Source organism: Amphiprion ocellaris, chromosome 22 (genome assembly GCF_022539595.1).
Source record: "Amphiprion ocellaris isolate individual 3 ecotype Okinawa chromosome 22, ASM2253959v1, whole genome shotgun sequence".
Taxonomy (NCBI): Eukaryota; Metazoa; Chordata; class Actinopteri; family Pomacentridae; genus Amphiprion; species Amphiprion ocellaris.
This window is the reverse complement of record NC_072787.1, coordinates 25378303-25391324: the sequence shown is the minus strand read 5'-3', so window position 1 is coordinate 25391324 and position 13022 is coordinate 25378303. Positions and strand designations below refer to the sequence as shown.

The 13022-nt window shown below is 39.2% G+C and overlaps 1 protein-coding gene across 2 annotated transcripts in view; it reads right to left on the bottom strand.

Moving 5' to 3' along the window:
* LOC111566845 (collagen alpha-1(XVIII) chain-like) overlaps positions 1–13022 on the bottom strand; it is a 70740-nt gene that overhangs the window by 19371 nt on the left and 38347 nt on the right. For both annotated transcript variants that reach the window (XM_035946980.2, XM_035946981.2), the window contains exons 3-7: positions 12474–12721; positions 11696–11866; positions 10014–10145; positions 2574–2648; positions 1063–1155 (exon numbers count right to left, since the gene is read on the bottom strand). In XM_035946980.2, coding sequence (XP_035802873.2) covers positions 1063–1155; positions 2574–2648; positions 10014–10145; positions 11696–11866; positions 12474–12721 — 719 coding nt within the window. The remainder of the gene's footprint in view (positions 1–1062; positions 1156–2573; positions 2649–10013; positions 10146–11695; positions 11867–12473; positions 12722–13022) is intronic.

The window sequence follows — 13022 nt, the reverse complement described above, 5'->3', positions numbered from 1 at the left end:
TGTGGAGGACAATCCATCTCATGCTCCCTGATTCACTCATTCTCAATGTGAGCCCATGAATCCTGGTATTGTCATCTTGGAACATGTCCATGTAATCAGGGAGGAAAAACTCCATTGATGTAAAGACCTGTACATTCAGTATATTCAGGTAGTCAGCTGACCTCATTCTTTGGGAACATAACGTTGCTGAACCTGACCAACCCCAGATCATAACTCTAACCCCCACAGGCTGGTAGACACTAGCCATGATGAGGGCATCACTTCATCCACCTTTCTTCTTATCTTGATGAACCCATCACTCTGGAAATCTGGACTCATCAGACCACATGACCTTCTTTCATTGCTCCAGAATCCAATCTTTATGCTACCAAGCAAACTGAAGCCTTTTTTCTGATCAGCCTCACTGATCAGTGGTTTTTTTACAGCTACACAGCTCTTTAAGCCCCATCCTTTGAGCTCTATTTGAACACCTATTTATACTAAATCCAAGTGGTGACTTTTTTTGGACAGGCAGTGTATGATGCTATAATCAGCATACAATTAGCTTAGCTATAGAGTGGAAACAAAGGGAAGCTGCTAGTATGCTTCTTTCCTGAGTTTAAAATACACCTACTAGCACTTCTACTGCACATCAATATACATGTTATGTCTGTGTAATCTGTGTACAAAACAAAATGTAAACTATTGTTCCAAATCTCACAGTTACAACAAGACCTTGTAAGGTAGATTTTTCAAACTTCAGACTTAGAAAGGTTTATAGGTAGCAATCGTCTCCTCTAACTAACCAAACTGTAGAACTTTTTTTTTTTTTTTTTTTTAACAGTAAAGCCATCTAGTACTCTTTCCACTCCTGCTTCTGCACACTTGTGTCCTGCCGTATTCTTTAAATTCATTCAAGAGAGCATAAAACTGGCAGGGAACAGCACATATCACCAAGTTCCAGTCTCCACCAGGCCTGACAGGATAAGAGCTGCTTTCTCTGTTTCAAGTCCAGCACAGCAAAACGGAGAAACCAGAAGTTTGACATGCCGTGTATTCGTGTGTGTGTGTGTGTGTACGCACCATGGTGTACTCTCGCTCCTCGACAATCTTCTTCACTTCATCTATTCCCTCGATGTCATCATAAGCATCATCGCCGCTCCCATATCCAGAGGCCTGCAGTGAAGATGAGAGCAGGTTGAAAGATATTAGAAGATAAAGGTGGAGAAAGATGGGAAAGAGTAACACACAAATGCCATCTGAGTTCAAGTTTTTGAGATGAGAAAATTAAATGGGGAGGACAAGAAAAGACTTTGATAGTCAAGAGTTTTGGTTCCCACAGTTTCAGTCATGACACCCATTGTATAATCTGTAGCTTATCTTTGGAAAAACATCGGATATCAGGAATGATTAATGTTCTAAACAATATTATCTTTTTAAGTATGTCTAAACACTAAACTGATAACTGGTAGTGAATACATAATAATGCAAACTGGTGTGAAAAGTTTATCTTTGTTTGAAAAGAAGAAAGAGGAAAAAACACATTTGATGATTCAGAGCTGTTTGTGTGTTCTATGTCTACTTTGGGGCATGATTATTTTAAAAATAGTGCTCATACACAATTTCTGACAGATGAAAGGAAGAGAAATATGCTGATTAACTCTCTGAGTGTCACAAAAGTTACGTTTTTGATACATGTGGATAAAAATATTGTCAAATTTAAGCTGCATCACATACACATAGTGGCAAAATGTGGTGTAAAAGCAGTATTTTGCAACATAACACCTCAACAGTTTGAATAAAATGACCTTTTTAATTACAAATTAATGTGCCACTTACTTTTTTGATTAATAGATTTATAGCCTTGCCTTTAAAAAGTTATACAATTTCACAGAGACCAATGTGATTTTTTTCAAAATTACATATTTTTTCAAACTAACGGTTAAAAAAGCCAAACACATTCCACTTATGATTAAATAAAATTGAGAAAAGCAGCAACATTTCATGTATTACAAGGTGAATACAGATAATCTTTGACTCTCATTTTGCTTGAAAAATAGCTCACATCATTGATCAATTAGCAAAGTATTCGTAGATTCATTTTCTTTTGGTAGATAAATCAATCTTCTGATTAAATCCTTCAAACTGACCTAAACTATTTGCATAAATCTGTTGCTCTCCATGTCCTCATCATCACTTATAATCATAATTTTCTTTGGACAGTTCAATCAATTAACTGTTTTTTTCTTACTGACCTGAACTATTTGAAGGAATCTGTCTCTCGTAATCAGCCATGAAAGCATCAGTGAGACCAAACACTGACTCTGAATGCTGGAGCCAATTAATTCCAAAGATTCTGGATGGAACTGAAGTCAGTTTTTGACAAAAAAACTACTTTACAGACCTATTACATAGCCACTGATACTGCAGGAATAGGGGTGTTAATAGCCCTGGTTTAATGCACACCTTGTTGATAGATTTTCCTGTAGTGCCTCGTTTTGTCCAGTAGAGGGCACCATAGTTCCAGGTTTGCAGAGTATTGAAAAAAGCAATCTTTTTTCAGAGATTTTGGGTGTGTTTTCATGCAGACTCACATAAGGATCATCCTCCTCACACTGGTCATCTGGGGCCGTGGGATCTGACTTCAGCACCAGCTGCTGGATGGAGCCCTGGAGGGAGCGAGGAGTGGAGGAAGAGGAGCGTCTGTGTTATACTGCGCGATAATTTAGTTCATTCTGTGGTCATTAAATTTTATTGAAGCTTAGCGGACATTTCCCACACACCAAAACGTGGCCTGTGTCCTTCTGCACAACAGTTTGTGTATGGCTCCCTCCCTCATTACTCCATTCATAATTTAGCACACACACACACACACACACACACACACACACACACACACACACACACACACACACACACACACACACACACACACACACACACACACACACACACACACACACAGAGCTGCACACATTAACATGCACACTCGACACATTCACACGCTGCTGCAAACATCTGGCTGGGTAACAGGTGTTTTTCTGTCAGCGCTCCAAAGACGATTTTCACATCAACCTTAAAGCACCCGTCTAGAATGTGAACATTTGCTGTGTTTTACAGAAATAAGGCATTTTAGTGGCACTATTTGTACCAAAACTTAAAATAGTAACATTATATGGTTCTATATTTTGGATTTACAAGTAATTTAAGTCCTGTGATTGACTGGCAACGTGTCCAAAGGCTATCGAATGCAAGATAGGCTTGAATTTATTCCCTCTAATGGATAAGCAGCGTCTGATAGGATATGTAATGTCAACATATATTATGCTGATATCAGTGCCACTGCTCATTCATTATGTATACTGATGTATTGATCAGTGTTTTAACTACTTCTTCTTACCAGCAGCAACATCATCAAGCTAGTGGTTCAAGAACAGTGTAAATATCCAACACTTAAAGACATCAGACTTTAATCTGATTTATTAGCAGATTTTTACATAGAAGCTGCATTTGAGCTCATCCAAGACAACTGTGATAGTCGTTGCTGTCACTTCCCATGAATATTCCCCAATCCTGCCTTTTAAAAGGCAAGAATATCTTGTTAAATGTGCCCAATTTTTTTGGGAGTATGAGGCTAATAACGCAGAATAGCTGAAGCTGGTTTCGGACTATGCTAATTGGACCGTTTGCCAGTTTTTTGCCCTCCAAACCTCCACGGGCCTGTAGAGCTGAAACCCTTCATACTTTCTTTATTGCCTCATATTGCATAGAGACTAAGAACTTGCTCCATTAAAAAGAAATGTGACTTGCTGTTTGGCAAGAGCGATTTATAGTGATTGCGCTAATTTTGATATCTATTGAAAGAAAGAAAAAAATGCAATCTGAAGACGTGCTTGCTTAATGGCCTGTATGAACTGTCAGAATGCTAATACAGGGTGTCGTGTATGAAGTTATATGCCAATGAAAATAGGGAGGGGTTCTTCTTCAGTGTATTTTTCCAGTTTTTGGGAGCATGGGTGAGCGTATACACGCCTGTTGTGTCGATTTATCCTTTAAAAGCGAGAGTCACTGTGTCAGTGAGTCACTCAGTATTACATCAGTCGGCAGTTTTGGCCAAGTTTACGGATACTAAGATGAGAACAGATGTCAACACCTGTTTTTAATAGAATCAAGCATGGCCTACGAAATGCAACGGTGATAAAGGAGTGAGATGGGGCAAGAAAGAGAGGAACATAGAAGGACTGGGTGGATGTGAGTTGGGATAGCGATCCAAATCAGAGACATCTGTTTGTGCGGTAAACAACACATCTGAAGCAAACAAATAATTTGCCACGCAACCTTTTCCACTTCTTTTCAGCAGCTTTAATATATGAACTCCCTGTTAAGTTCAAGCCACAACTGCATGGATGAATGATTTAGTTGGTCAGTGTGTAAAAACTCTCTGATTACACGAATGTAAACACTCCAAGGCGGTGGGAGAATCGGTCAGCACCAGGTGGTTTGAGTGACACATCGATGGTTGCATGGTTGCACACAAAGGTTTGGTAACACAGACAGATGTGTTTCTAAACTTGCTTGAGACTCTCTGAAACACAGATATGCAATCAATAGGAGGACTTCTGGAGTTCTTACAGCAAGTCAGAAATAAAAGGCCAGGTAGCTGCTTGTATTACACAGATGAATGATGTTGTAGGGGCAAAAACATGGTGGCATCATTGAGAAACAACTAGATTTTGGGACAGGATCTTGGTAACGATGATGCAAACTAGATCTGCTGTGTAGGATTAGATGGTGATATCCCTTCTTGCATAAATGAGACATCTACTGAGACTCTGTGGGATGGTCAAGTGAATGAGGGCATCCTGTGGGTTATGTTTCCTACGTGTTTCGCTGATAGGCCCACGACATGTCCAGAGGGCTCAGCAGTGAATCCCAGCGTCCCAGGTTCACCGCTTACAAGCCATCTAAACATTTGAATGCACAGGTAAGTCCTTTCTCTCCATCCACAGCCACCGACTTCCCTTTTCAGCAGCTCTGGAGAGATCCTTGATCGCCTGCCAGTGGGCCTTCCCGCGTACTCACATCTCCCGGAGAAGCCTGATGTCAAGGTGGCTACAAACCCTCGGCAGCCTACTTCAGCTGGTGGGACCCTCACCTTCCAGCCTCGCTGTTTTGCATCGGCAGGAAGCTCCATATACCTCAGCTTCTTGCGCTCTTAGGCCTCCTCTACTGAGCTCTCCAAGGCACTGTGAGTTCGACGATGCAAACTTGCCTAAGCGAAGCAGACCATAGCACCAAGTCTGATCGCAGGTTGGTGGATACCATCTCAGGTGGGAAGCAGAGTTTTTGGTCCAAGTCTGCCAGCATCTTCCAATCACAAGCCCCATTCATTTCAAGGTAAGGGCTTGATTTATTTGGTTAAGAGTATAATTAGGCTAAAGATGATGACAAAAGGCAAGCCTGTTGGTGTGGTAGATGAGAAAAAGATGCTTAATTACCAGAACCTCTTGACTGTGTACATGGCTGATATGGTAGCTAAGCAGTCATCTATGTTAAAGTCTAAACATTCTCTGGTTAACTGTCTCACAGTTTGGTATATTATCGAAAACTAACTGTTTGTATATATTCCACAGTCTGGGTATTGTCCACAGACTGGTACCTGGCAGCTCTCATACGTCAGAGATGGTACTTATAAGGTGCTGTTGTCTGTCTGCAATTCACTGGCAATGTTGAAAGTGTTGTGCAACTAAGAGTCAATTTATCTGCCAAGTATGTGAGAAAGAACATTCTAAAGGTCATCAACATTGTATCCGTGGTCAGCACACATTCAATTGATTTCAGATATATTCTAAGGTGTGTATGATGCATCACTGTGCTGCTACACATACTAAGTAGGCTCTTTTGGCAACAAGACATTATGAATGCATTGGGACTTTTAGACATTACAGCGTTAGAAGGTAAGAGTCCTTCACATAGCTTCCATTCTGCAGTTTCAAAAGGTAAATTCTGCCATTTGGAAAGCAAATTTACCCTTGTAATTAAAAAGGAAAGTTGCTTTAAACTGTGGCAAACCATGCACCATAAAACACTCAACACATAACTGCAGAGACCTCCTTGGCTAAGGTTGTATTTTTTTAACACTGTGAGCAAGAAAACTCATTCAGTTGCTCAGGGAGCTTCAGGAAACTCAAAATATGGTTTGCACACACTCCTCCTTCTGAGACCGTACGTGATGTGTGTTTCAGGATAACTAAGGAAAGCAAAAGGATGAGTGAATGAGTCAGTGTGGGAGAAGATATTTTAATCTACTTGTGTTCATGTGAGGCCGTGAGGGATCGAACTACTGCAGCTCTCCCTCAGAGAAACAGGAAGATCTCTGACAGAGCTGCCAGGTCAAACACTGAGCAGCTGGAAACAGACGGTCACTACGGATCCTCTTTGTCTGAGATGGGAGGAGAGGGGAGGCCAGGATGAAGAGAGCAAAGAGAGTAGTGAAAGAGATGGAGCTTGTTGGCAAGAGACAGAGGAAAACTTAGAGGGAATAAGGGTGATGTCACTTAGCTTGCTGAGGGCCGTACTGGAGGTTTATGACTCTTGAGCAATATTATATGCTACATCGGCTTCCCTCTTGCTTTTATTGTACAATCAACAGTAAAACGTAGACAAACAAGGAAAGAGGGAGGGACGTAACATGCAACCAGGTCCACTGTGGCTATCAAACCAGGGATGCTGCAGTTATACAGAATCATTGTAAACATTCAGCTACCAGGCTGCTCCTATAATGCGAGTTTAATGTATTTTATCACGTAAAATACTTGTTTCTAAATAGCTAGACATCCCAGTCTTGGTATCCCTACCTTTTTCAACTCTAATTCATACATTGTTTTCTAATATCAGGCTAAAAGTAGCTTCAAACTTTGCTGATTTAAGAGTAGTTTCAAAAAATATGAAAGTCAATGCAGTCCTTTAAAGGTTGTCTGGAACAAATGGCCATGTCAGTCATACCTCCTCTCAATATTCACATTTACTTTCAACCAGAAAGACTGTGTGAACAAGCAGCAACAACAAATAATCCTGCTGACACTATTAGCCCATGCTAGCATTGTAAAACACACACTGAATGGGCATAGTGACCACTGAGCTGCACTTTTGCCTTTTTCTAAACACAGGTAGGACCAATAATTTCAAAGGGAAGGACTCACATGCATTACCATGCACTAACATGCATTAAGATGCAAAAGTGACTGGACAGGCTGCAAAAAAATTGAGCAGAGAAACTCAGGTTACAACACAAAAAGTGGAAGTGTGACATTATCTGCTAAGAATGCCATTATTACATTTTATCGTTACATTGCAGATGATTGTTGGTACTATAGTAATGCGTGTTCAAACTCTTACATCTGTAAGACTCTTACGCGGACGCTACAATTGCAATTTCATTTTTGATTGGCGGTAGATTTGAAACCAGATAAGAGAGATCAATCATTCTTTTTGCATATAAAACCTGAGGAGTTAGACTAACATTTCACACATTCACCAGATCTCAGGGCGCTTTTTCGTTGCAGTAATGGGTTTGTAAAAATACACAATAAAGCACACATAACAAAAATCTTTATTATCGAGACCACAGGATGTTGTGCAACCCTATTTTATAAATTTGAGGGATACGGCTATGCAATTTCTGTATTTTGAAATATATGTTAAAAAAATAAAAACGAAGTTTATTATATGTTTAAGCAATTTATTGTAGTAGTTAAGACATAGGTCATTAAGTATTATTGAAACTTGAGATATACAGGTTATATTGATGTAAAGCAAATAAAAATACTCCAAAAAATTGCACTACAGTATGTAAAAATGTTAGAATTTGTCCTGGCGGACTTGCACAATGGTAGGTTTTAAAGGGTTAAGAGAATTTTACACATCATTTCAGGGTTAAAAGTGAACTGCTGCAGGTAATGAGCCTTGTTGCATGACACTGATTGTGGGTGAATCAAATCAAATCACCTCAACAGCATAATGAAACAATCAAACACAATTCTCCACTGCCATGAAATTGGAAACATTCAGGTTGTAGCTCTTTGTCAGCTGTCTCTGAATAGAGTGTGTGCTGCTGTTAGGTGATAGTTTTTATGAGGAGTGCAAGCTAGGTTGTTTTTCTTAGTTTAGCAGTTTTGTTGAAAAAATAAAGAAAAATATAGGTGTATTTGCTTTGCTCCTGGATTCCATGAAAAGATCACCTCTGCTTCTATCAGGTTTGTGAAATATAGAGCTGCTGCCATCCTGCAGTCAGTTTACTGTGGCTTAGAGGAATAATTGGAAGCAAGGGGAAACTGGTATTCTAGCTTTTTCCAAATGTAAAAAGTCCACCTACTGTTCCAGAGAGATTTTATTACAGATAAATTGGGATTTTAGCAAAGATATAACTAGAATAGTTTCCATGAGGCTTTGGCAGAAGGCCAATGGCTACAACGTGTGTGATAAAATAATTTTATCATTAAAAACTGACTTGCAATAAAATTGGGGAAGAGAAAGTTTCTGTTTTTTATTATTATTGGTCCATCTCCTTGCTATTCCCTCTAAGCCACTGCAATAATCGATAAAAGCTCTCTGGCTAAAAAATAAAATTTAACGAGTCAACATTACTCGTTTTTTAAAATGTTGCTTTTCTGCTATAAGGTGAACACGGACTGTTTTTGTGTTTTTAATGATGCCACAGTGAAGTTATTTTGGTCTAAAATGAAACTCGAGCTCTTCATAATACAAACACACACGTCAGAGTTGGTTTTAAACCGCACTAGGCAGAAAAACCCATTTCATAGATTGTTCCAGTAACAAAATGGACTCCCATCTGAGACCATAAATTCCTGGATAAACACTCGCTCTCCTTCGCTGGCTCATTGGATTTCTTTGAAACTCTCCTAAGATTTCTGCAATAAAATCTTAATGAGACCAAAAAAAAAAAGAAGAAGAAGAAGCTGCTTGGTGATAACAACTTCTTCATGTAGTTTCTCTGTCCAATGAACTTGCATAATACCAAATCATGAGAACAGGACAAAAGGATGAAATGCAGCACAGAGGAGGCCAAATTTCTGTTGGTAAAGTCACAGGTCATGTATTTTTAAATATTTTTCTGGCTTATCCACCAGCCACAAGCTCATTTATTCAGAAAAACAAGTTTTCATTTTTTTCCAACGTGAACTTGGGCCTGCTCTTATTAAAATGTAATATTGCGACTGAATTTAATCTAAATTCCCCTACATATGGTGCAAAGAATGATATTCCCTTTACACTAAACCATTTCCTTCTCATCATACCTCAAGCTACACTGGGATAAACAAAGCCTTCCATTACAATTACAAACCGGCAAATCACAGATGACTGGGAGTAAAGCGCTGAAGCATTTACTGTTTTTTTTTGGGTTTTTTTTCCGTTTACAAGAGCACTGAGAGCAGAAAAACAGCACTGCATGTGTTATTATCTCTTCTCCTGGATCTGATTTCTCAGCACTTCTGCATCGCACACAATCACTATAAAGGAGCACATATTTTTAACAGCCATTGTGAGGATTTGGAACCACCACCCTTTGCATATTTACTATTGTTTGATTCGACTTCTTCTGATTGAACAATTGGCAGCCGTGCTCACAGTTGCACTCAGTGAGAGCCATGCAAGATGAGAGACTGTCAGCCATATTCCAGAAATGTTTGTCATTTATGAGCTCTCATAGGATAAGGCAGCGCTCATAAACACGTGGTCATTCATTCCTTGTCTCCTGTGGCAGTCATAAAGCCGCCAACAAAGACTATTGTGTTCATGTCTCAAATGTAAAGCAGGCAGGCGCCCAAACACCACGTTTGTTTCTGCATCTAGCTGTGGATTGGGTGTCTATTCTTAACTCATTGATCCAAACCCAGTGACATTAGGGCTGAGGGGTAAACTAGCCAGAAATACAGCTGTCACACAGAGCTGACAAAAGATAGAGCAGGGAACTACTGAAGTTCTCATGTAAATAGAGCGCAATCAAGACTTACCACAAACCTCGCCAGGCCCGTACCCCCGGCATTCCCGACAAAGATCCCTGAGCTGGGCTCGAAGGTCAGAGGCTGAGCGCTCCTGGTGAAGGCAACTCTGTGGTATTCCTCACAATCCATGTAGAGACGCACCTAAATGCAGAAACAATGGGACAAGGATACATACTGAAGATTGAAAACAATAAAGAACAGAATACTAGCAGGAAACAAAACAACTGGGGACAGATATTTGTTTCCTGTATACAGTTACATATTATCTGAGTTTGAGACAAAATACATATATTAAGTAAGTATGTGCAAAGACAAATGTCAGATTTAAGCTATTTAATGAGCCGAGAAGAAAACTGCATGTCATTACAAAAAAGGCAGTCAACATGAATGTCTAATTTCTCATGCAAATCTAAAATTATTGCACAAAAGTAAAGTTAAAGGATGCGTTTGGAGCCTTTCTGCTTTAGTAGACATGCTTGAATTACCTAACTGTATGTGCATTTTGAAGTTTATTCAAAAGATAAAGCATAAAAATTTCCAATTCTGCAAAGAAATTGACTTCTTGAGAAATTAGCTGATGCATTTGTATTGAGAGGTGCCTAGGACCATTTTCAAACATTTAACTCACATGACTATTGAGCCGTTTCTGCTTTTTTTTCATTGTTTTTAACTCCAGACAGTGGTAAACATTTACCATACTAGTTGACATAAAAGAATAATTACAACTTTTCCATTTGAAAACCATTACTGAAGACTTCTCTTGTAGATGGCCACAGTTCTGTTTGTTTTTTCTCATTATTCATGCTTTTTAGTCAGTGGAAAGTACCTGGCTTGGTTTTTAGCTACTTCTACATTGTCATCCACGCATAATGTAGCTTATATTGCCACCTTCACACGACATTACACAGTCGGCTTCATTCACTCCAAAGCAGTTAGAAACAAGCCTAGTTCACATTATTATTTTCCTTTTTGCTTCAAACTTAATAATTCAGATGAAAAGACTACACCCAACAAAAATTATTGCCTCTGCAAGTTAAAGTCTGCCTATTCCACAGAACTCCTTTGTTGCCCAAAAACTGTTAAAAACACATCAGTGAGTCACACTCCTGAACTGGCATTTTTTCTTTTAATACCATGAACATGGGTACTATGTAGTTATTCCCACATGAGCGTACATTCTCCTCGTGCATTAAACACTTGGGCACCAGCTACAAATAGTCCCTAAAAACATGTTATGTGCATCAATTTGAGGAATATTTCTCAGTTATTCCCTAAAATAACAAGACATTCAAGTAAATTATTGAGTTATTTTTTAGAAAATCTAAGTATATTTGTCACCCACTTATGATTATAATACATGTCCCCCAATGGAATCACCATAAACAATATAAACATAATTGGTAAGATGACCAAAAGTTAACTTCAGTATTGTTGCATAGGTGATTTTTGAACACTGAGATACTAAAACTTTCATTGTAGTGTAATTGGAAAAAATTACTCTTTTACACATTACAACGCAGTCCAGCTGATTATAGGCAAAATCCTATTAAAAAAAAAAAAAAATTAAATTCACAATCAAAATCTGAAGATCCAGTCAAGTATGTCTCATTATAGTAATTCACAATGATTATTAGTTGTTGAAAAGCCTTCACAGTGTCTTCACCCAAACAAACTGAACACATCACACTCACCTCTGCACCCTGTACAGTCAGCGTAAACCTCGCCCATCTTCCTGTCAGGTCTCCCATTTTGAACGAAGCTGCTTCTTGGGTCCCACCTCTTGTTTCTGGGTCGGTGTAGTACAACACCACTCTTTGGGAACCATCCTCCACTTCGGACAATGCTATACCTAACTGTACGATCTAAAAAACACAGTCAAGACAAGTAGAAAAATTTAAATTTTCTTGTGTTTACCTATGGCAGAAAGGAATCAAACACGGATGGATGGATGGATGGATGGATGGATGGATGGATGGATGGATGGATGGATGGATGGATGGATGGATGGATGGATGGATGGATGGATGGATGGATAGACGGATGGATGGATGGATGGATGTTCAAACGTTTGGGTCACTTAGAAATGTCCTTATTTTTGATAGAAAAGCATTTATTTCAATGAAGATAACATTCAGTTAATCAGAAATACAGTCTAGACATTGTTAATGTGGTAAATGACTATTCTAGCTGGAAGCAGCTGATTTTTAATGGAATATCTCCATAGGGATATAGAGGAACATTTCCAGCAACCATCACTCCTGTGTTCTAATGCTACATTGTGTTAGCTAATGGTGTTGAAAGGCTAATTGATGATTAGAAAACCCTTGTGCAATTATTTTAGCACATGAATAAAAATGTGAGTTTTCATGGAAAACATGAAATTGCCTGGGTGACCCCAAATTTTTGAACAGTAGTGTATATAATAAAAATAATAAAAGATAAGAGGTAAATATAATGGCATTGTCTCACTTTCTGATAGGCATCCGTGATGGCGAACAACATTCCACCACGCCGTGTGGTTGGTTTAGCCGTGACCGTGATGGCGAAGTCATGATAGAATGGGTCGGGGATGAATGACTTTGTGAGGCGTCCGACGTTAGCGTCCGGGCCGAAGCTGTAAGCGGGGTAACCCTCAAATCCCGTAACAAAGGAGACAGATGGAGGAAGGGGAACACCGATCAGCTCTGTGAGGTCCAAGGCTCCCTGAGAACGAGCATCTGCACAAAACAAACACAGAGGTGGAAATCATATTAGTGGAGGGTAAAAGAAAATACATCTTACATCCAATGAAGTGAATCCGAGTTCATCATTGGCCTTCTGACACCTTTTACCCAGTAAAAATAAATTGGCCTGAAAAATTCAAACAAAGAGTTACAAGAAAAGTGACTGCTTCCATATGAAAGCAGCATGGAGTCAACAGTGAAATTGGTGTGGAAGCTGGAGTTTCATGCATTTGTTGTCCATTAGTACTAGAAGTTTCTTATGTCAGTCACGGTAACTAGTGTAATAATGATGTAT